This window comes from Mesocricetus auratus, unplaced genomic scaffold, assembly GCF_017639785.1.
Source record: "Mesocricetus auratus isolate SY011 unplaced genomic scaffold, BCM_Maur_2.0 Super-Scaffold_2245, whole genome shotgun sequence".
Taxonomy (NCBI): Eukaryota; Metazoa; Chordata; class Mammalia; order Rodentia; family Cricetidae; genus Mesocricetus; species Mesocricetus auratus.
The window spans coordinates 47,733,281-47,758,224 of record NW_024429180.1 but is presented as its reverse complement, the minus strand read 5'-3'; the positions used below and the strand labels follow the sequence as shown (position 1 = coordinate 47,758,224).

The window sequence follows — 24,944 nt, the reverse complement described above, 5'->3', positions numbered from 1 at the left end:
AGAGACACGTTAGGAATTTCTTTTTGAAATTGTTTCATAAGAAAAAACTTGTGTGTGATATGTCTCTGTGTGAGGGTGTGTGTGTGTTCCCCACAGCGCATGTGTGGAGACTAGAGGATAACTCACTTTTGCAAGGGATCTGAGGATTAAACTTAGGTTCCCAGGCTTGTATTGCAAACACTCTTATCCTCTGAGCCTCCCTGTTGGTTTTTTGGTCCTAATTCTGATTAAACTGAAAACGAGATGGTTTAGTTTTCTCTCTGTATGAGCACTCTTTGTCATTCTTTTCTTTTCTTTTTTTTTCTCGAGACAGGGTTTCTCTGTATTGTTTTGGAGGCTGTCCTGGAACTAGCTTTTGTAGACCAGGCTGGCCTCGAACTCACAGAGATCCGCCTGCCTCTGCCTCCCGAGTGCTGGGATTAAAGGTGTGCACCACCAACGCCCGGTACTCTTTGTTGTTCTTATTGTCATATGGCATGCTTGTTTGCAAATACACACTAGAATTAAGCCTTAGAGGATAATTTCACTATTCTATTTAAGTCCCTATATGCTTTAAATGTTTAATAGAACATTCAGCATGGATTGAAAAGGGAAGGAGTTTGTAGTTGCTATGTTCTCTTGGGAGAAGTATGGGTTCAAATTATTCAGCTCTCATATATCTAATGCCAGGCAGTATAGATCCCAGAGAAGGATAGAGAAAACAATTGGGAAACAGTTTGAGTTTTGTGGAGAAGATGAGATTGGCCTTAGAGCCTCTGAATTTATCATTCAGCTAGCCATTTTCTGTAGGCTAGTGGAGATACGGTAATGAAGCCCAGATGTCAGAGAAGGCCAAGGGATAGATGATGAGGGAACAGTTAAAAAGTTACAAGGGTAACATTTGATATCCAACTGGTAGACAAGCCTTTACTTTTTTATTATAATCCAGGCACTCTAGTGTGTTTGTATGATTTCATGTAGCAATTTGTTGTGGTTATGGAGAACCAAGCAAATGTGAAGAGGTGGCTAATTTGTTCTTTCTTTCTGGTAAAACATCTGACAGACCACTATCATAATTAAATATGTCTTTTTATTTTTTTTTATTTTTATTTTTTTAGGTTCTGGGAAGTTCTGGATTGTTTAACAAGCATGGACTCCAAATACAGCAGCAGCAACAAAGGAATCTCTCACTGCATGAATACTTGAGTATGGAATTATTGCAGGAAGCTGGTGTCTCTGTTCCCAAAGGCTTCGTGGCAAAGTCATCTGATGAAGCCTATGCAATTGCCAAAAAATTAGGTACTTAAAAAAAAAATCACAAAACAAAACAAAAAAAACCTTAGTTACCTTGACACAGAAACTTGGGTGAGATGTTGAGCTTTGCTTTTGGTTTTATGACTTTTGACATTTATTTATTTTGGGAGGTAGGTTCTCATGTTGCCAAGGATGTCTTTGAACTCAGATTCTCCTGTCTTTACCTCCTTAAAAAAAATGCTGAGATTAAGTGTGCCACCACATTTGACCTGGTTGTCTGTCTGTTTATCTATCTATTTTTGAGAAGGTAGAATTTTACAACTTAAAATTTACAGTTATTATAAGATGATTTTTGAGCTGTAGTGTTAGTGACTTGGGAACTACTTATATTGGTGCTAGGATGCAGACATCCTCTTTTTAGCTAGAACAGACTTAATGGGGAAAGTGATTCTTTTTTGTATCTTGAAGGATGATGGCTGTGATGAGTGTTGGTTTGTTTGTTTTAGGAAAGTTCTGAAGGGACGACTTAGCTGGTTATGTGTGTGGTTGTGGAGAGGGTGGCATGCACTTCCTTGCTTGCAGTGTGGGAAACAGATAAATGAGAATGAAGAGGCTGAGCTCTAGATTAAGCTCCCTTCGAGCAAGCTGTGTCTTACTTGCTCACTGATTCATGCCAAAGGCTCAGAAAGATGCCTGATAATTAAGCTAGAGTTTGTTTAATGAGTTCAGGAGTTGCCCATATTTTCTAGTGTGTTCTTTTATTGAAAAAAATCCTTAATAACTTTCATTAATTTGAATTTGCAGAAATATCTTAATTTTTGATTTTAGGAAATAAGCCCAAAATTACATTCTAAAAGATTTATCATAAAAAACATGAAATAGTGCAGTGTGTGTACACTGTTTTCTGTGTTTGAAGTCGGAACAGTTTTTAGATAGGTGAGTAGGCAGTCATCTTGGATGGACTTCTGGTTACTGTGAATTTAAAAATGCTTTGGTGACTGAACTTTGTGCTTATTAGCTTTTCACACAGACTACAGAACAGTTAATAAATGTTTAAACTTACATTTATCTTAGCTATAAAAATGGGAATTTTCTTTAAAAATGAGAATATTACTATATAGACTATGTTTTAATGAGATGGCTATTTTCTTGACTTGAGAGTCTGGCTTTATAGTTTTTATTGTTATAATAAAATTTTTTCAGATTATTCACCAGTGAAGTGCCTGTTAATTGAATGCAGTGGGATTTGAATTTGTGTGGTCAGTGGCAGCAGGACCTGATTTATTAATGAAGTCAGTAAAGCTACACTTATTTCCAAATTATTTTTTTCCACTTAATTTTTTTTTTCTGGAAAAAAATTGAAAAACTTTAAAAAATGAGATAATTATTTTGATACTTTTATATTTCTGATAACTTCTGTGGACTAATTAGACCTGTAAAGGGCAGGTAGGAACCTTGGCTTTTAAAACAGATTTGTTTTGTTTTAAAAAGTTATTTGTGTGTAGCGTATGTGCCTGTGTGAGTACATGTATACCACATGTATGCAGGTGCCCACAGAGCCCAGAAGAGGGTGTGGATCCTCTGGAGCTGGAGTTGCAGGTGGCTGTGAACCTGCTCTGATGTGGGTCCTCTGCAAGAGCAGTAACTGCTCCTGACTTCAGGTCCTCTCTCCAGCCTTGGGAGCTCTGCCGTGGAGGCCTGTGGAAGAGAGAGGCCTTCCAAGAATGCTAAAGAACATTGCAGTCTGTAATAGAGGATAGCACTCTAAGCTCTGAGGGAAAGGCTCAGGTTCTATTCCTTGTTATATTTGCATCTTCTATGTGCGTCTGTAAGGAGCTGTTGCATGAATTAATGGAGTTGATAAAACTATTTTAGTCATTTGACCTCATACTTAACTTTCTCATTCTTCTCACCTTCTGTATATCTTTGGCTATACGTGAATTTTTCAAATACTAGAAAGTAAGGAGTTGGCCTATAATCAGGGAGAACTAGAATGAATAAGAACTTTTGGTCCCTGAGACTGCCTGTTGATTTCTGATTAAGAACATTATTGTTGGTTTTTAAGTTATTGTTTAAGCTGCCTTTGATTACCTATTACTAGTTTTCATACACTTGTGAATGGTGGAATTGGTGGTATATTGAAAAGGAATGGTCTTTCCTAAGTAAGGCATTTCTGAGATTCTAGTGTTTTCAGTTCTGAGATTTTTAGAGCAATGGAAAATAATTTAGATTAGACTTATGAGAATTCTGCTCATTCTTAAATATGTTTATTTTTTCCGACCTTCAGCAAGGTGTGTCTTGGGAACTCTTGCAGCAGCTTATAAACGTCAGTGACTACAACTAAGGTTCTGCTGCCTGCAGCCTCGTGCTAGTGGGGAAGCCAAGCTACAAGTGATATGGAAGAAAATTATGTATTATGTCAGAAGTTGATGAATCTCTGGTGGGGAAAGCAGGTCAGAGAAGGGAAATTGACCAGAGGTAGGCAGATCAGCTTGTCAGCCTAAGTAAGCCTAAGGGGCCGTGTGAGACTTGGAGAAGCTTGATGGGACATCTGATTGAAAAGTACTTCAGATGGCACATTAGAGCGAGTCCTGGTGACAAGGTGACAGGAGTGTGGAGTGTAGATGTAGTGCGGTGAGGCCCAGGGGTGAAAGGGCGCTGTTTAAATCGTGGGTGTTTAAGCACTTTTAGGTAGAGTAGCATCTGCTCATTGGGACTGTGAATCACCCAGGTGAGAAGGCAGCTGGCCAGGGCAGGTGCCCAGCTGGAGGAAAGATGCAGTGGCCAGAGTTCTGCATTAACGGTGTGGGAGTGTTCTCCAAACCAATTTTTTCTTTTTCGAGAAAGGGTTTCCCTGTGTAGCTTTGGAACCTCTCCTGGGACTCGCTCTGTAGACCATGCTGCGCACTGCTATGCCTGGCTTAGTTCACGTTTTACTTCATCACCAAAAGCGTTTATTATCTCATTTATTAGTTTGTTCATTCTGCTCTGTGCAGTAGGAAATGACTTTTTCTCACAGTAGAGAATCCATCTGCAGCCTGTTGAAATACGTATTTATAGGGTAGAGGTCATATTCCAGAGACAACTTTGTGTTTGAGAAACAGCAAATAGCACTAGCACGAGGCTCTGTAGTCTTTTGTCATAATGTAGTAAATGATGCTTCACTGCCAAGGTAGGCAAAATGTTAAGAAAGGCAGAATGGAGCAGATCAGAATTGCCACATGTCTTTGCTACAAGAGAGTGCCTTTCTGAAAGGTATTCCCTTGACTATGAACAGTGAGTAACATCTAGATTAACTATCCAGTTTGCTAGGTCTGGGTGGGAAGGCTCCAGTGTAGGTGCTTGTCAGGCCAGAGGGTCAGTGTTGGTCTCTTCCTTTATTGCTGTCCACTTAGAAAGAAATTATTGTTATTGGGGTATGCGTGTTTGTGCGCAGAGGATAACCCTTGGGTTCTTTTCTGTGGGTCCTGGAGATTGAATTTAGGACCCTAGGATTGTGTAGCAAATGCTTTATCTGTTGAACATCTTATTAGTCCTCCAAATTATGTTTTTGAGACAGAGTCACCTGTTGACATGAAACTCACAGTGTCGGTGAGGTTGGTTGGCTAGCAAGCTTCAGGCTTCTCCCTGTTTTATAAACGTGCACCTGTGCCTGGCTTCTTATGTGGGTGCTGGGACCTGAACTCACGTTCTCATACTTCCGCACAAGCACTTTATCCCCTGAGCTGCCTCCCTGGCCCCAAGTTTGTTGGTTTTGTACAGTAAATTAGAAGGTGGGGAATACAGTGTTTTTCTGCTGGTTAAAGAAGTAGTAGTATTCTATTTATAAACTACGTGAATGACTTATGAGCATAGCATTTGGGAATTTTTTTATATGCTTATCTCCTAACTCTTAGTAAGTCACTGTTCAGTGACGTATGGTGGCAGAATTTGCTGTTGTAGAGCACAAGGCATTACCAGTCCAGGTACTGGAATTGTCCCAAGTCCTGCTTAAAGTAGTATATGTAACTCAGCATTTACGAGTTTACATCTGAACAGAGACTAGGGAATATATATATATTTTTTAATTATTTAGATTTGTTTATATGTATGAATGTTTTGTCTGTATATATCTATATTTGTGCACTACATGTGTTCCAAGTGCCTGCATAGGTCAGAAGAAGGCATTGGATTATTTAGAATTGGAGTTAAGGATGGTTGTGAGTCACCATGAGGATGCTGAAAACAGCCTGGTTCCGCTGGAAGAGCAACAGTGATCTTGACTACTGATCCATCCCTCCATTTGTGGGAAGTTTTAAGAAAACATTTTAGTCTCATTGTTGTGCTTTTAATACCTTCCAAAGCTTTAGTTTGAGGATTGTAAAATACTTTTAGTACACTATTTCAGAAATGATTTAATGTGTCTAATATTTCAAAGGCATAAATCTTCTGGTAAATATTTATTAATTCTTCTCTCATATTTACCATTTACCATCGTTTCCCTTCCCTCCTCTCCTTACATTCCCCCTCCCCCCCTTTTCCCCAGATCCACTCCTTCTCTGTTTCCCTTTAGAACAGGGTAGGCCTCCTGGGATATCAACCAAATATGGTGTAAAAGTTACAATAAGACTAGGCATATGCTCTCATAACAAGACTGGATGAAGCAATCCAGTAGGAGGAAAAGTATCCCAAGAGCAGGCAGGAGAGTCAGAGATAGCTCCTACTCCCACTGTTAGGAGTCCCCTAAGAAATATCATACTATACAACTGTAACATGTATGCAGAGGACCTAGACCAGACCTATAAAGGCTCTCTGATTATTGCTTCAGTTTCTATGAGTCCCTATGAATCTTGGTTAGGTGATTCTGTGAGCTGTGTTCTTGTGTTGTCCTTGACCCTTCTGGCTCTTCTTCCATGGGATTCTCTAAGCTTAGCCTAATGCTATCAGTTACTGGATGAAGCCTCTTTGATTGATGACAATTATGCTAAGGCTCTGGCCTACGAGTATAGCAGAATATCACTAGGAATCATTTCACTGACTTTTTTTTTTGCCAATCATGGTTGGTTCTATCCTAGGTTTCTGGTTCCTAGACCTCCAGGCAGTGTCAGGCATGGACTCCCTCTTGTGGCATGGATCTCAAGTTGGACCAGTCATTGGTTGGCCATTTCCACAAGTCTGTGCTACCTGTACCCCAGCATGTCTAGTAGGCAGGAAAAATTGTAGGTTGAAGGTTTTGTGGCTGGGTTTGTGTCCCAGTCCCTTCACTGGAAGCCTTGTGCAGTTGTGAGGGACGGCCAGTTCAGGCTCCATATCCATCGTTACTAGGAGTCTTTCTTAGGGTCACCCTCATAGGTTCCAGGGAGTTTCCATCACACAAGGTTTCTACCTTGTCCCCCAAATGCTTCTCTATTCCAATTGTCTCTCCCTCCACCCTTCTTGATTCCCACTGTTTGTGTCGCCACCTGTCCCAAGTCCTCCCATGAAATCTATATCCCCTTCCCAGGGAGATCCATGCTTTCCCCCCTTGAGCCTTCCTTGTTACTTAGCCTCTCTAGGTCTGTGGATTGTAGCATGATTATCCTTTACTTAACAGCTAACATCCACTTATAAGTGGGTACATATCATATTTGTCTAATGTTTTAAAGGCATAGATCTTCTAGATGGTGATTGTTCTACTTTTCAAATCTAGAAAATATTCTTATATGGAATGCCTCAGTCTTGAGATTGTGAATTAATGGGGCATTTCATGTAATAACACCTGTTAGTATGAGTGTTAAATAAAATACTGTCTTGTATGCGATTCTCTGCTTCCTGTGCAATAAAAGTATTTTTCTTCTAGGGTCAAAGGATGTTGTGATAAAAGCACAGGTTTTAGCTGGTGGCAGAGGAAAAGGAACATTTTCAAGTGGCCTCAAAGGAGGAGTGAAGATAGTTTTCTCGTAAGTTACAGTTTTTGAAAGAAAAACCCTTAATTTAAATTATCAGATTGTTGGAAACACTGAGAATGACCTCAGGTGTAGATTTTTTTTCTCAGTTGGAGAACAGTGGAATTTGAATTCTTTTTCTTATTATAGTCCAGAAGAAGCAAAAGCTGTTTCCTCACAGATGATTGGGAAGAAATTGATCACCAAGCAAACTGGAGCAAAGGGCAGAATATGCAATCAAGTTTTGGTCTGTGAGCGAAAATATCCCAGGAGAGAGTATTACTTTGCAATAACAATGGAGAGGTCATTTCAAGTGAGTACTTGTAGACAAGACACATGAGTATTTGTTTATGACATTCAGTTTCAGAAGCTGAACATTATGTATATGAGGGATAAGAAGTATTATTCATAACATAGAGAATTTGTCATTTTTTAAAAAGTATGGTAAAATTTGAAATGTAATATAATTTTTAAAAAAGCTATAGGAAAAACTTCACTGGAATACATTGGAATTTCAAGTTGTTAATTCATTAGAGATAGCTTAAATCTCTGGATATCATATTTGGGTTAATGAACTGTGAAACTTATTAGTTCCTTGTATAGCAAAATAGTTTTACCAAAGACAAAAGTCAGAATAGACAAAAACCATGTATCTCTTGTCATCGTGCTCTTTTTCCACTCGTAGGTTTATTTAGTTTTACTCTTTGTTATGGTTTTTGTTGCATTGTATTGTCTGGTGTGAGTTGACAGTGACATTAGATAGGGAGTGATATGGTTTAAGGGAATGTGGCGTTTTAAGGCACACCAGCACTCTTTCCTCTGTGGACCTCAGGCCAATGTTCAAGCATTGTGCATTGGCTCCAGCTTCAGCTAACCCTTCACAAACAAGATGCATGGATGGTAGCCTATGTTGTGACTGGCCTTTGGGGTTCAGTAAGTGTTCACTAACAAGTATCTTAAAATTTTTAATTTTTTAAAGAGGTATTTCTTGAGGCATAACACTAGGTGGTAGTAAAAACTCACTAAACTTAGAAAACATTCTTCAGTGAGAGCCCCAGAGCTTTCTATGTGTGGGCAATTTGTAAGTGATTTCAGAAATTACACGGCACTAATCTAATCACATAGATTTTTCAGAAGTTGTATCTTATGCATTTACTTGCTTTGTTTACACATTCATTTCCTAGCTGGTGTACATCAGTACATATTGTGTTAATAAATGTCTGGACAAACTAAGAGAGACTTTAGTTTTTATTTTGTTACCTAGTAAGTGTGTGTGTGTGTGTGTGTGTGTGTGTGTGTGTGTGTGTGTGTGTGTGTGTAAGCATGTGTAGGTACATGGGACATATGTTCCATGCAGCTCTATGGAGATAAGCAAGCTCCCAGGACCCACCTGTCTCTACCTGCAGGTGGGGTGCCTGCCTACGTGCTGTGGGTTATGGGGTATGGTGTTGTGCCCAGACTTCTTTCTGTAGTTTTTAAAAGCTCATTTTGAGCCAGTCTCACTCTGAAGTTCATGCTGGCCTCAGGCTTGCATGGATCCTTTTGCCTTAGCCTCCTGGGAGCTAGCATTACAGCTTCTGTCCAGAATAACTTACTTTAAATGTAGCGAATGCAGCAAACTGAATGCTTTATTGTTGAGGAAAGTGAATATGTTATTAAAGATATGGCAGAGCATTTGGGAGAGGATGAAAGTTTAGTTCATTTTAAGAACTTGAATATTTAGAGAAGCATTTGGGTCTTTCTTACTAATGCAAATATGCTTTTATTTCAGTTACATTTGTAATGATTCAGAATGAAAATACTAGTGAAATGAAATCATTTGGCCAAAACCACCATGCTCATTTTGTTAGAGACAGAGCATCCCTTTACACCTCAGGATGGCAAATTATAAAGCTTTTTGATGTTATCACTTTAGATTGATGTAGAATTGGTTATGCTTTCTGGAGTGTGACCAGCTTTGAGAAAATCCCATGGATAGGTCTCAGTTGAGCAAACAAATCAGGCAGCAACTGGGGACACAGCTCAGTGTTCACATAGCATGAATAAGCTCTAGAGTTTAAAACCAACCTTATCAAAAGTTAGTCAGCAATTAAAGCTAGAAAGCAAAGAATATTTTTTGATTGAATTAAAATTGTATACATGGCTAGGTGTGGTGGTGCGTATTATAATCCCAGCACTGAGGAAACTGAGGCAGGAAGCAGGAGACTAAGTTTGAGGCTACTTGGGCTTCCTAGAGAGCACCAAGACAGCCAGGGCTCCTTTTTTCTTTTACACTTTAGTTGGGGTTCCTCTGGTCTTTAGTAGCAACACATGAGAATATTGGGCAGGTGAGCCAGTGAGTCAGTGTGCCAAAGGGACAGACATCAAGTGCCCACTCTAGCACTTTGTTAAATGAGAGTTACTGACACTTGCCTGCTGCCTTTTGGTATTGACTTTGTCCCGAGAAAATGTAGTTCATCAAATAAATACTTTTGCTACTTTACTTTTCTAGTAAAATTTGATAATCTGCAGGGGCTGGAGAGATGGCTCTAGAGAGTGCTGCATGCTCTTCTAGAGGTCCTGAGTTCAATTCCCAGAAACCATATAGTGGCTCACAACTATCAGTAATGAGACCTGGTGCCCTCTTACTGGTGGGCAGGGATACATGCAGACAGAACACTGTATACAAAATAAATAAATATTAAAAAAAAACAAACTTGATAATCTGCTGAATAATTGGTTCACCTTACTGTCAGATTTTTGCTTTTTGCCTGAGGTAGATAGATGTATAAAAAGTACTAAAACAATTCCATAAGTTTTTCTTAAATAGATCTTTATTATAGTGAGTGGCTACTATATACTTTAAATTCAAGCTCATTTTAAGGTAAGGATTCTTGAAAGACAAAAAGGACAAAGACTTTAGGTGTGAAAGTGAAAATAACATTACTAGTATACATGAACTTATAACTATTTCCTGGAAAGTAAATTGTTTTGAAATATTATGATTGAGATTTAAAAGTTAAAACTAAAAGTCATTCTGAAGTGATTTTTGAAGTGCATATAGAAAATGAATAAATGTTTTCCTATGAAGGATATCATAGAATTAGTATGAATAAAGGTTTTTCACTTTGTTTTAATTATTGTTTTATAGATATCTATTTTTAAATTGAAAATAATTCTAATTCCTTTTTTTACATTTTTAGTTTATTTTGTGTGTGTATATGCAAACAACTACCCACATTCATCAGTGTTTTAATATATAGGTTAAAGTCAGGACAACTTACAGGATTCAGTTCTTTTCTCTTCCCTCTGTCTTGTGAGACTTGGGGTATTGAACAAAAATTCTTATGTTTGGGGGTAATGTCATCTGTGGAGCCATCATCTCCCTCCCTCCCTCCCTCCCTCCCTCCCTCCCTCCCTCCCTCCCTCCCTCCCTCCCTCCCTCCCTCCCTCCCTCCCCTCCCTCCCTCCCTCCCTCCCTCCCTCCCTCCCTCCAGTTTCCTGAGACATGGTTTCTCTGTGTAGCCCTGGCTGATGTGGAACTCATCTGTAGCACAGGCTGGCCTTGAACTCTAATATCTGCCTGCTTCCTTTCTTTCTCTTTCTGCTGTTTTTTTTTTTTTTTTTTTGTTATTTGAATCTTGATCTGTTTGAGAGTTTATTAATGTTGGTCTTTCTAGCTGGTTAATTCCTTAGTTTGGTTAATTGTTTTTAAATCCCTGTCATACTATCACCAAATGGCCATCATATGTTCTTGTATGTTACCATTGGTTAAGTTTTATGATGGCTGCTCAGTGAGTCTTCTGAGGCACTCTGACTGCTGCTCCTCCCTTGTCAGCTGGAAGCAGTCAAGAGCAGTGTCCTAGTTAGGGTTTCTGTTGCTGTGAAGAGACACCATGACCACGGCAACTCTCATAAAGGGAAGCATTTAATTGTGGTGGCTTGCTCACAGTTCAGAGGTTTGATCCCTTTTCATCACGGTGGGAAGCAAGGCAGCATGCAGGCAGACAGCTGCTGGAGAAGGAGCTGAGAGTCCTACATCTTACAACAGGAAGTGGTGTGTCTCACTGGGCATGATTTGAAGACATACAAGACGTTAGAGCCCACCTGCACAGTGACACTCTTCCTCTAACAAGACCACACTACTCCAGTGAAGCCATACTCTCAATAGGGCCATTCCCTTTGGGGGCCATTTTCTTAACATCCTCACAAGAAGTATGCACCTCAGAAGCCCCAACAGCATTTTAGGTGACCTCCGAGAGTGGGGAATGAAGGGCTAGGAGTTAGACAGATTCCCTGAGAGGCGGACAGATAGGGAGATGGGCCATGACCAGATAATAAAGATGGTAAACTTGCAAGATAGCTTTTCCTCTTCTTCTGACCAGAGACAAATCTGGTAGCTTAAAGAGGCCTTGTGAACCGGGCGGTGGTGGCGCACGCCTTTAATCCCAGCACTCGGGAGGCAGAGGTAGGTGGATCTCTGTTAGTTCGAGGCTGGGCTGGACTGACAGCCTCCAAAACAATACAGAGAAACCCTGTCTCGTAAACCCCCCCACAAAAAAAAAGAGAATATAAAAAAAAAGGCCTTGTGAGCTTTTCTCCTGACAGTGAGGCCCCTGCTCATTTCATCACTTGTATTTATTTGTATCTTATTTTCTTACTAGTGGCAGTAGCCAGGGCTGTTCTTGCAAGGTGGTGTGTTTTCTTTTTATTTGCTTTATTTTTCTTGTTTTCACTTAAGCAATACTTTAATGTCTCTTCAATTTTATGTGAGAAATGCATCTTATATTTCATGTATTTGATTATATTTAGTTATTTGGTATAAGCATGTGTGTTTTTTATCTTTTTCTCTTGCAGGCAAGGTATCATTTTTGCTTTCTTTTTCTGCTTTTCCATTTTTCAGTTAAACATTTGTAGTGGTTACTTGTTGAAGATATGTTACATTGTCAAAAAAATTTAAATATGATGTGGAAGCAGTGGATACCAAATCTGACAGTGCACAAGTTCATTTAAAATTGTGTAGGGTCTGAAGTAAAATGTGATGCTTTGTGTTCTTCATCCCTTGCAGGGCCCTGTGCTGATAGGAAGTGCACAGGGTGGTGTTAACATTGAAGATGTTGCTGCTGAGAACCCTGAAGCCATCGTTAAAATACCTGTTGATATAGTAGAAGGCATCAAAAAGGAACAAGCTGTGGCAGTATGTTATGTTCTGAAACATCTTTTGTTTTTAATTAGATAATAGTTCTTAAGTAAAAATAGTTAACTTTGTAAAACACTAAACGATTAAAGCAGTTTAATTTCTTTTTTAAAATTGGAGTTTTTGAAAGTACCTACAGTACTTTTCTTTGTAGGACCTGTAAATATTTCTGTGTGTGTGTGTAGTTTTTTTTTTTTTTAAATAGGAATGTTTTTAAGTGGGCCACTGTGCCATTGCAGTATCTAGTAACATTACCAGGAATTCCTTAGTGTTTTGCCATATCCAGTCATTTGCAAGTCTCTGATTATCTCATTATTGGTTCTTACAGAAGTTACCTGAGTCAAGAATCATAAGAGGTTCTTCACTCTGACTCATTAATATGCTCTGCAGCACCTTTTTTCTCATGTATAGGTCTTTTCCTCACTTTTAAATTTCAGTTTACTTGTTGAAGAATCAGGGATGATTATCAATCATCACTTTTCATAGTGCGAGTCATTTTAAATGTTCCCTGTCCACATTCTTTCCTGTACATTGTGTACAGTGGTAGCAAGGCTGTCTTAAACACACATACAGGTTTCCTTCCTCCTTCTAAGCAAAGTGCTTTGTGAGAATTGTTTGATATTTTAATGATATTGTTGATTACATTATTTGCTTTGTGTAGAAAAGTAAGTTAAATAGTTTGCTGTGGATATAAACACAAGGCTTGTCAGTTGCTGTGAGAAAACATTGTTAAAATAAGCTTAGTTATGGAAGTACGGCACAGCAGACTTTGGCATAAGGCTCACAGGACAGACCCATGCTTTAAACAGATGAGTAGGATAAATATACAAAAGGCAGATTTGATTTACTAGGAGTTATATGAGAGTGGTGACTACAGTGAAGTTCAGATGAGGAAGCAAATATTTAATTTAGAAGAGCTAAGATAAAGCATTTTGAAAATATGATGATGTGCCTCTCAGTGCTTAGCAATATGTAATGACATATTGGATTAATGAGGACCAGTTTTCAATTGTCAACTATTTAAGTCTATACAAAACTAATGGAAATCCTTATAGTGAAATGATGCTTATATAGTATTACTTTTCATTTAAAAAGGTTCACCAAGTGACATGTTTTTTTTATTGTCTATTTTTTTGCTATTTGATTTTTACATGAGTCATATTCACCTTCAAAGGAACGAATTCTCTGTAGTGGCTCTGAGCAGAGTACTGTCCTGTATAAATTTCTCATGAAATGTTGAAATTGATAATTGTTCCAGCTGGGAAAATAGCTCCGTGGTAGAGCACTTGGCATGCAGATAGGAGATCCTAGGTTCAGTACCTAGCAGCAACCTAGCAAAAGGGAGGAATGCTTGCTTCATCACAGACATTGTGAACTAGGTCTGCTAGCTTGTGACTTTGATATTTGTTGTTTAAAACGCTCCTAGATGTCTCCGATTCAGATCTCTGCTCAACTCTGTAAACTTCTAGATGAGAGGCTTAAATACCTGTATTTCTAGGGCCTGCCAGAGTTTGAGTTTTGAATGGATGAGATAGTATCCTTTAGCTGTATCTATCCTATGGGTCCAGGAGACATGCTTTGCACTACCTTAAAGGGGAAGTAGGTTGCTTTCATAACTTTGGTCAGTGTTTGGACCCTTGAGATTATCGACCTATTTTTTAGATGTAGTTTTAACAAACTATAAATCTCTTTTTCTTCTCTGTATCTTTCTAATTTTTAGTATAAGAGCCGCTGAAGTGAGCATGTAAGTCTCTATTTCAGTTTAGGTTGACTATAATAAGCTTAGAGGCCGTGGGGAAACTATGGAATCAACACTGGGACTGTAATCTAGGATAATGAATGGCCAGCACTTGACCTCTGAATCAATTCTGATTTGTAAATGGGCATAAAACCTACCTTATGAGGATTTTGAAGCACCAGGTTTTGTTATTTAAACCTTTAGTGGTGGCTCTTTCAGTGATTGTTAACCACAGCTCATGCTTATCTTTTGAAATGATAGTTTTTGTTTGCAGTGTTTTAATGCTCACTACTACTAAGAAGGCATATTACTTTCAGCTTGCACAGAAAATGGGATTCCCCTCTTACATTGTGGATTCTGCAGCAGAAAACATGATCAAGCTTTATAATCTTTTTCTGAAGTATGATGCGACTATGGTAGAAATAAACCCAATGGTAGAAGATGCCGATGGAAAGGGTAATGTATCTTCTTCTATCGGGTGTTGCCTTGTGTCATCTAAGCAGGCAGGACTGGTTCCTGTGTAGTAGCTTATGTTCTCATGAATTGAAAGTGAGCAGATTTGAAAGAAACCCACTAAAACACAAATTAGAGTTGCACTACATCATATGGTAACTGCCAAGTCTGTCACCTGTGTCTGATTAAATTAATGAAAATGATACAATTTGAAAATCCAGGTGAGTAGTCACACATTCCCAGGGTCATCATTATCAGAAGGGACAGACATGGAGCATTTCCACTTGGGCAAAGATCCTGAGGGGCAGCTGGATGGGAGTAATGAGGGTTGTGGCAAGAGTTAGTTGTGGTCTGGGAGAATTTGCCATCCAAGGCTTCATGCCTGGATTTTTTGTGTGAACGGATATGCTCAGGCATAAAGTGGTTTCAGTATTTGCAGCCAGAAAAGATGAGCTTGTTTATCTGTGGGCTCTTTTTAGCATATATGTAACTGTATGTCATTTAAATTACTATGTGCCCTCCACATAGAGAGGTTTATTTTCTTTTTTTTTTTATGTAAGTTATTTTTTTATCCTACTCTAATTTTTTCTTGTTATTTTGTATTAATTGCTTCTACTGCTGTAAGTTATTTGGTTTTGTAATAGGCTCTTTGGACTGTTAACTCTTCTTAAGTACTTGTAGTCCTTTCACTTTTATACCTACAGTTATTTCTATTCTTTATCAAAGAAACTGATTTTTATTTAGTCATTTATATGCTAATGAATAAATTGTCTTGTAATAATAAACACAGTTTGTAAAACAGAATATAATGAAACATTTTCAAAGAGTGAGGAATTACTCATGTAAAACATCTGGAATTGCTATTCTGATTCTGTTATTTGAGAGCGATCAATTAACCCTGAAACTTGTTCCAGCTGAATTATAGCAGCTGCGATCTGCTGTTGTGGGAATGCCTTCATGCTCTTAACTCTGTATGCTGCTTTTCTTGGTGTACTTACGTGTGTTAGGACATCGTGTGCTTATGAGAGATGCCAGCACTCAGGGAAGAAGTGCTGTGACCCAGACTGTCTGTGTGTGCAGTGCCTGCTGGGCCATACTGCCCTCTCTGGTGCCTTCACTTCTTACCTTAACAGTATGCAGAAGAATCTTTTCTAGTTATATCTTTGACTGTATCTGTGATTGTCTTTCATACAGATTTTAGAAGATTTTGGGGTCAAATAGTAGTATTTTAAGGTATGTTTTGATCTTTCAGTAATAAGATTTCGTGATACCTTTTCCCAGGTAGATTTCTTCTCACTCTATCTCTCCCATTCTTTTTTTTCCCCCCTAAATTCTAATATATTTTCAGAGTCAGTCTTGTTGCATATTTTGTATGAAATGTTAACATACTGGGTTTTGTCTTCAAAATGTTGAGGGAGAAATGGTGTTTTGTCTAATTTGGTCAGTTCTTTGATTTCTTCTAATGTGTTTTCATGTTTGTTGAGCATGTTTTCTGTTGATGTGCTCTTTGTTTACCAGTGTCAGTTTTCTATGTCTGATAAAGCAGATTCATAGCTTGAAGTGACTTACCACCAGTTTTTTCCTTTCATAGTTCTAGGCTAGAAATCCAAAATGGTTCTCAGGTGTTAGTAGGATTACATGTGTTCAGAGACTGTAGTGAAGAACCTGTTGCGTCAGTTAACCCTTCCTGGTAGTGCTCCTTGGTCTGTAGGCAGGTACTTCATTTCAGTCGCTCATTGGTGACCTCATTGGTTATTTTGTTTTCTGTGTATATCTACCTGCTCTTCTGACTTTCCCCTGTAAGGATGTTTATGGTTCCTGTAATCCAGGATAATATCTGATGTCACCATCATTATCTTAACCATATCTGTAGAAACTCCACTATATTAAGTATTGCAGTTTCTATGAATTAGTGACTTACTTGCTACAGTACACATATTTTATTAGTTTTTCTTCCTACTTTGGTGACATCTGGATATTTTTGTATTAGTTCTTAATATTACTCAAAAATTAATGTAATCAAGTATGTTTACTTACCCTTAAAAAACTCTCTGCTCTAACCTGTTCCCTCTTGCTCATTTTTTGTTCTTTTTTGTCTAATATTCATTTTTAACTAAAACATTAGAAAGTATGTTCTTAATTATTCCCTTAAACATTGGAAACTATATGCATTTTGCATCTTTCTTTATTCACTTAGTCATGAATCCTGGTGATATCTCCAGGTATACAGACACTTTGTTTATTAAGGATGCTAACCTCTTTTTTAGCATTGATTTAAATATTCTTAATTTTATTGTTTAATTTTGCTCACCTTGGGGGAACTTACTAAAATTTTTAGTTTTTTGCCTTAGGGTTTTTACAGCTGTGAAGAAACACCATGGCCATGGCAACTCTTGCAAAGGAAAACATTTAATTGGGGCTGTCTTAGAGTTTCAGAGATTTAGTCCATTATTGTCTATTGTCACGCAGGACGTGGCGGTGTATAGACAAACATGGTGCTGAAGAAACAGCTGAGTTCTCTATCTTGATCTGCAGGTGGTGGGAGGGAGGCTGTCTTGTACTTCGCATAGCTTGAGTATATGACACCTCAAAGCCTGCCTTCACAGTGACACACTGTGGTGATATGTTGTTTATAGTCGATTAAAGCCACTGAAGATCAGAGAAGCAAAGCAGCCAAGCTACCAGGGAGCTTTTATCTTTACCAAGTCTGGAAGGAGGATCCTGTCTTCAATGTGGCTGCAGATTAATTGCCTTGAGACTGAATACTGAGTGCCTCATAAGACCCTGGGCTCCTTATAGTTCTGGGATTAAAGGTGTGAGCTCCATTTTTCTTTTAGACTGATTCACTCTTGTTTAGTTCTGGGTGGCCTTGAACTCACAGAGATCCATCTGCCTCTATCTCCTGAGTGTGTGCCACCATTACCCAGCTTCTATTTCTATGGCTGTGGCTGTGACTGAGGCTATGGCTGTGACTGTGGCTGTGGCTATGGCTATGGCTAGCATTATGATCTTCAGTGGCTTTATTATATCATAAACAATGTATCACCACAGTCATAATGCTGAAATGTATTAGGTGCAACTTAGAAAAAAGTTCTCACAGTCTGTAACAGTCTAACTTGTTTAAAAATTCAAAGTTCAAAGTGTCTTCTGAGATTCATGCAGTCTGTTAACTGTAATCCCCTGTAAAATCAAAATCAAAAAGTAGGTCACATACTTCCAACATATAATGGTACAGGATATACATTAATGTTCCAAAATGGAGGACAGGGAGCATAGTGAAATACTGGACCAAAGCAAGATCAGAAACGAGCTAGGCAAACTCCACTCTGTATCTCCATGCCTAACGTCAAAGTGCTCTTCAGATCTCCACCTCCTTTCAGCTTTGTTGAATGCGACACACCTCTCTTTCTTGGGCTGGTTTCATTTCTGTTAGCAGCTTTCCTCAGCGGCTCCCATGACTCTGGCATCTCTAACATCTTGGGGTCTCCAAGGCAATCCAGGCTTCACTTCCATAGCTTCACACAGTTGCCTCTCTGGGCCTCCATGCAGGGACACCTCTGTCACATGCCTTGCCTCTATGGCTTTCCTAGATGAGGAAGATTCCGTTTCTTCTATCCTTGACTCTATAGCCAGAACCATATGACTAAAGTTGCGAAGTTTTGCTGCTAACTGGAGCTGGAACATGGCCCTCCTATTCAATTACATCTTCATTCACTTTCTGTTTTCAGTGGTTTCCTTCACTGCTTTAACTTGGCTATCCTGAAATTTGCTCTGTAGACCAGGCTGCCCTTGAATTTAGAGATCTGTCAGCCTCTTCCTTCTGAGTGCTGGGATTACAGGCATGTACCACTATACCTGACTCTCAACTTTCTTTTTCACAGGTTGGAGCCTTAGCTGGGTGGGGTCTTGCCTTGAGGTCATTTATTTTATTTAATATCTAACTCTTTAATCTGTTTATTTCCTTGAGCGTAGGATCTAGCTCTATTCCACTTCTGGGTATCCCTTTTCATCCCATTCAGTACATTTTGTATTTTTACTTTCTCAGCACACTCCTTTTCATTATAAAGTGTTATAAAATGTTCATAACAGTAAACATTAGTAACCAGAGGACAAAATCTATACTAGACTGTTTTGAGATTTCCTTTGCCAATTCAATTAATCCAAAATTCTTCACTTTAGCCTCAAACAGACTATTTGAACAAGGACAAAAAGCAGCCACATTCTTAGCCAAAGTATCACAAGAATAGTCTCTAGGCCACATAGTAAAATTTTTCTTCCCTGAAACCTCTTAAGCCTAGTCTCCACAGTTCAAATTACCCTCAGCACCAGGCTTTCATGTTCCTCTTCATATGACCCATCTAGCAGTGTTAAAGGATCCCACTGCTTTCCTGATCCAAAGTCCCCAAATCCACATTCCTTCAAACAAAAGCACAGTCAGTGCTATCACAGCAATACCCCAGTCTTAGCACCGACTTCTTAGGGTTTCTACTGCTTTGAAGAGACAACCATGACCATGGCAACTCTTATAAAGGAAAAAATTTAATTGGAGCTGGCTTACAGTTTCAAAGATTTATTTTAGTCTGTTATCTTCATGGCAGGAGACAGCAGCATGCTGAAGAAGGAACTGAGAGTTCTACATCTTGATACACAGACAACATGAGGAGACTGTGTCCCACACTGGTGTAACTTGAGCATAGGAGACCTCAAAGTCTGTCTCTACAGTGATACACTTTCTCTAACAAGGCCACACCTCCTAATATGCCATTCCCTATGGATTAAGCATTCAAACACATGAGCCTATGGAGGCCATATCTATTCAAACCACCAGTTTTCAATTAGTCAGATCCCCCTTTACTTCCTTTTATATATATTTATATTTATTTTTTAAAATTCGTTTTACATTCCAACTACAGTTCTTCCACCCCTCCTTCCACCTCCCTTACCTTCCCCCAGCCCATCCTCTCCTTTTCTTTGAGGGTAAAGGGTCTATGAGAAGAAAATAAAGTCTGACCCAGTTGGGGCAGGACCAAGCAAGCCCCTCTCCCATGCGTTAAGACTGAGCATGGCATCTCACCATAGGGAATGGTCGCCAGCAAGCTAGTTCATATACCAGGGATAGATCCTGTTCCTACTGCCAGGGGCTTCTCAGATAGTCCAAGCTTCACTACTGTCTCCCACATATAGAGGGCCTAGTTTGATCCCGTGGAGTCTCTACAAACTTGGTTCAGCTGTCTCTGTAGATTTCTCCATCTTGGTCTTGCTCTTTGACTGGATCCCGCTTGACTTGGCGCTTGGTTGTGGATCTCTGCATCTGGTTCCATCAGTTACTGGATGAAGGCTCTATGATGATAGTTGGGGTATTCACCAGTTTGATTACAGGGGTAGGCCAGTCAGGCATCCTCTCCACTTTTGCTAGTAGTCTCAGCTGGGAGGTCATCCTTGTAGATTCTTGGGAGTTAGCTTAATATCAGGTTTCTCCCTAACTCCATAGTGGCTCTTTCTATTAAGATCTCTTTCATTGCTCTTCCACTGCATTTCCCCCCCTCAACTATCACATTCTCTCATGTTCTCATCCCCCTTGCCCTCCCCTTTACAGCCCCCCCTTTTTCCTTTTTCCATTGTACCATTTTGACTTCTTTGTCAAAAATCAGGTATTCATAGGTGTGTGGATTAATGTCAGGGTCTTCGATTCAGTTCCATTCATCCACTTGTCTGTTTTTATGCCAATACCAAGCTGTTTTTATTACTATAGCTCTATAGTAGTGTTTGAAGTTAGGGATGGTGATGCTTCTGGAAGTTCCTTTATTGTGCTTTGGAGGTCAACCTGTGCAGGGCTTTCTGTGAGGGACTGTGAGGGTGTGGGAAGACCTGATCACCTGTGTTAAGTTCCTGCTTGAACTTCCTGCGATCAAGCAGGCCATGATGGGTGTGTTGGATGCAGAGGCAATAGCTCTGAATTATTCAAAATCCCCAACTCCTCTCCAAGTTGAGAATCTCCCAGCTTCTGAATCCTGAGCCAGACTTCTGCTTCTGTGTTCTAACCCTATCCTGAGAAGGGGTATGCTACTGAAAGATGAAGTCAGAATCACCTTCATAGAGCTGTTTGTGCTGGGCGTGGTGCCCCATGCCTGCAATTCCTTACTCATAGTAAGACCCTGTCTCAAACAACCAAGGGTTGGGATGTAGATCAGGGGTAGAACTTCCCTACTATGTGCTATGCTCTGGGTTAGATGCACATAATACCTCAAAAAAAAAAGTGTAAGAAAGGAAAAAAATGCAAATGAATGACAGGTTGGTAGTTCCTAAGTATTTTGCTATATCAAGCATTCCCTGTTGAGATTTGGAGTTTTCTTAAATTTGTCTCCTTTTGCTGTTTATTCTTCGTAATCTTTTTAAATTGAATCACTTTCTTAGTTCACAAGTTAACAGAAATAGGCAAAGGTCATCTGGCTCATGGGCATTCAAGTCTTGAGGGTTTCTGCTGCTAAGGAAGAGAAGAGTGAGGAGAAGGGCTTAAGGGAAAATTGCATCAGTATTAACATCATTTTGCAAGTCAATAGAATTTAGTCATTATAAAAGGGTGAGTGTGTTTAGGATTTACCAGAAAACAGTATTCTTGAGTGATAAGAGGGCATGGTACCTGGGCCCAAGGGAAAGGTTTTTAGCTAAGAACACAGCCAGTTAATATTTAGAAAGTTTCAAAAATGTGTAATGTCTTTTTTTATTGGATCATTAGATTGTTCTTTTTTATTTTTTAAATTTAATTTAGAAACAATCTTATTTTACATATCAATCTCAGTTCCCTCTTTCTCCCATCCTCCCATGTCTCCCACTGCCCCCTCCCTAATCCCACCTCCCATCCAGTCCCCAGGGAGGGTGAAGCTTTACCATGGGGGATCATCAAAGTCTGTCACATCATTTGGGGCAGGGCCTAGGCCCTCCCCTGTGTATCTAGGCTAAGAGAGTGTCCCTCCATGGGGAATGGTCTCCCAAAGTCTGTTCGTGCACTAGGGATACATCCTGGTTCCACTGCCCAGTCCTTGCTGACACCCACATTCAGGGGGCCTGGTTTGGTCCTATGTTGGTTCCTCAGCTGTCAGACTGAGGTCCATGAGTTCCCATTTGCTCAGGTCACATGTTTCCGTGGGTTTTCCCAGCATGGTCTTGACCCCTTTGTTCCGTCACTACTCCTTCTCTACAACTGGATTCCAGGAGTTTGACTCAGTGCTTAGCTGTGCATCTCTGCTTCTGCTTCCATCAGCTACTGGATGAAGGCTCTAGGATGGCATTTAAGGTAGTCATCATTCTCATTATAGGGGATGGGCATTTAAGGTAGTCTCTCCATTATTGCTTAGTGTCCTAGTTGGGGTCATCCTTGTAAATCTCTGAACAATTCCCTAGTGCCAGATTTCTCTTTAAACCTATAATGACTCCCTCTATTGATGTCTCTTTTCTTGCTCTCCTCTATTCCTCTCCCCACTCAATCTTCCTGATCCCTCATGTTCTCCTGCCTCCTCTTTTCCCCTCCTCTTTCTCCTACTTCCCCTCCCCCCCATGCTCTCAATTTGCTCAGGAGATCTTGTCCCTTTCCCCTTCTCCAAGGGACCATGTATGTCTCTCTTAGGGTCCTCCTTGTTTCTAGCTTCTCTGGAGGTGTGGATTATAGTCTGATAATCCTTTGCTCTATGTCTAATATCTGTATATGAGTGAGTACATACCATGTTTGACTTTGTGTGACTGGGTTACCTCAGTTAGGATGGTTTCTTCTAGTTCCATCCATTTGCCTACAGTTTTCAAGATTTTATTTTTTATTTTATTTTTCTGCTGAGTAGTACTCCATTGGTGTTATGTCTTTGAGGAAAGTTTTTTTTTCTCCGTTTTTGTTCTTTGGTGCTGGGATTGCTGCAGAAACAGTAACAGGAATATTTTAGATTCCTGTTTTTCTTTAAGAAACAGTTAGAATTCATGTTGTGAACATAAATTGAAATACTTTGAATAAACGACAAATTAAAATGTGCTTTTTACCTTTAAACTAAACCATGTTTATTATTGGATAGGTCATTGTATGTGTCATAAAATTAAGACTTTCTTCATTTTCCTCTCTAAGTGTTATGTATGGATGCAAAGATCAATTTCGATTCAAATTCAGCCTATCGCCAAAAGAAGATCTTTGACCTTCAGGACTGGAGCCAGGAAGATGAAAGGGAAAAGGACGCAGATGATGCAAATCTTAACTACATTGGCCTGGATGGGAACATAGGTTGTCTAGGTACCTAATGTGTTCTCATGTTACAGTTGGCTTTGTAAAATTTCATGCATTTTCTCTGTTCATTATACAAATCATCTTTCTCTCTTGATAGTAAATGGTGCTGGGTTGGCTATGGCCACAATGGATATAATAAAACTACATGGAGGGACTCCAGCCAACTTTCTTGATGTTGGTGGAGGTGCCACAGTCCAGCAAGTAACAGAAGCATTTAAGCTTATCACTTCAGATAAAAAGGTAAGGGTGGGATTATGTGTTAGAATTGGAGTTGTAAGAAGCAACCTGATTAGTTAATGTCATCTGCTAGTTCAACATTAAAATTCAGAGTACTACAATAGTTTGAAAAGAGGAATTGAAATCTTTTAAGTGAAATACAAGTTAGAGAGACTTTGGTGAAATTAAATAATGTTGAACTTTATCAAACTGAAGAAATTTGATAAAATTAGATATTAATGCCTCTGGTGAACTATCATGGGAGCCATTCATATGGAAAAAAAAAACTCTTGTGAGAGAGAGAATAAAGTGATAGAGGTAAGATCACATCAGGATAGGGTTGATGACCAGGGCAAACGGTTTAAAGAAGGAAGACTATAGGTAGTGGTGAAGAAGAAAGAGTAAGGACTGAAATTGCTCCTGAGATTTGATTAGCTTAAGGGGCTGTGGTTCAGAGCAGAGATAGTTGTAGAGCTGTTATGACCTGGGTTTGAGTCAAAAATTGGTTGTATTGATGGGGCTGAAAGAAGGGAATAGTAGATGATGGACACCAATGGAGATGCTTTCTGTGACATTGCTGTAGGACAGGATCTGGAATGATTGTGTTGGTAGACAGGAAGAAGTAGGTGGAATGACAAGGTTTTGTATGGATTATAGTAGAAATCAAATATAAGCAGGTGTTGAAATTAGTGGAAATAAGTTCTGGTTGGTAGTAGACAGAAAGATAGAAAGGGAAATGATGGTTTTATCTGAAAATGTTTCCATGGAATTGATTTTTATAAAACACATATCCTGCTGTTTTGGGAGAAAAGGATAAATACTCATTCCTTTCATATTTACTTTATTATAGGTACAGTCTATTCTGGTCAACATTTTTGGAGGAATAATGAGATGTGATATTATTGCAAAAGGAATAGTTATGGCAGTAAAAGATTTAGAAATTAAAATACCTGTTGTGGTACGGTTACAAGGTGAGTGTTAAAGATATTGTTTCTAGTTGTTTAAGTGATGTAATTGTGAGAAACTCAGTTAATTTAAAATATAATCTTACAAATAGCTATGTTTTTACAGTGAAAGCATTAAATACAAAATTTGGAAAGTCTGTTACTGTGATAAAATACCGTAATCAAATGCAACTTAAGGTGTGGTGAGTGCACACTTTAATTCTAGCACTCTGGAGGAAGAGGCAGGTGGAGCCCTGAGTTCAAGACCAGCTTGGACTACAAAGTGAGTTCCAGGAAAGCTTGGACCACACAGAGAAACCATGTCTCAATAAAACAAAACAAGGAGTTGGAGAGATGCCTCAGGTGTTAAGAGCACTGACACTCTTGCAGAGGTCCTGAGTTCAATTTTCAGCAATCACATGGTGGCTCACAACTATCTGTGAGATCTTGTGCCCTCTTCTGGCCTGCAATGGTATACACAGGCAGAGCACTGTGTACATAATAAATAAGTAAATCTTTAAAAAACAAAAACAAAAAGACATCTTAAGGAAGAGTTTATTTTGGCTTACAATTTCGGAGGACAAGATAGCCATAATAGTGGAAAAGGTACCTGCAGGAGCAAGAAACTGAAATCACATCTCAGTCACGCATATAGTAAAATAGGATGAGACTGCAAACCCATCTCTAGTGATGTACTTCTTTTAGCTAGACTCTCACTCTAAAAGATCTGTAACCTTCCCAAACAGTGCCAGCAATTGTGGGCCAGTACTCAAATACATGAGCCTGTAAGGGACACCTCTCACTCAGACCACCACAATGTGGTTTTTGGTTTTTAATTTACTACACTGGGCATAAATGTCCAAAGTTTTGCTTTTTGTAATGTGACATGTTAGGCCTTTTCTTATGGACTACTAATTAGCTTCCAAATTATGTCACAGAAACTTGTTAGTTATGAATACTTGGCCTTATCTCTTATTTTGATGTTTCCCCTTGTTTATGTTTTGCCTCAGGACTTTTT

The 24,944-nt window shown here is 39.2% G+C and overlaps 1 protein-coding gene across 1 annotated transcript in view; it reads left to right on the top strand.

The window, feature by feature from the left end:
* Sucla2 (succinate-CoA ligase ADP-forming subunit beta) overlaps positions 1-24,944 on the top strand; it is a 34,201-nt gene that overhangs the window by 6,329 nt on the left and 2,928 nt on the right. The window contains exons 2-9 of the mRNA XM_005070968.4: positions 1,098-1,278; positions 7,052-7,151; positions 7,287-7,449; positions 12,184-12,312; positions 14,368-14,506; positions 22,611-22,772; positions 22,864-23,006; positions 23,833-23,953. Coding sequence (XP_005071025.1) covers positions 1,098-1,278; positions 7,052-7,151; positions 7,287-7,449; positions 12,184-12,312; positions 14,368-14,506; positions 22,611-22,772; positions 22,864-23,006; positions 23,833-23,953 — 1,138 coding nt within the window. The remainder of the gene's footprint in view (positions 1-1,097; positions 1,279-7,051; positions 7,152-7,286; positions 7,450-12,183; positions 12,313-14,367; positions 14,507-22,610; positions 22,773-22,863; positions 23,007-23,832; positions 23,954-24,944) is intronic.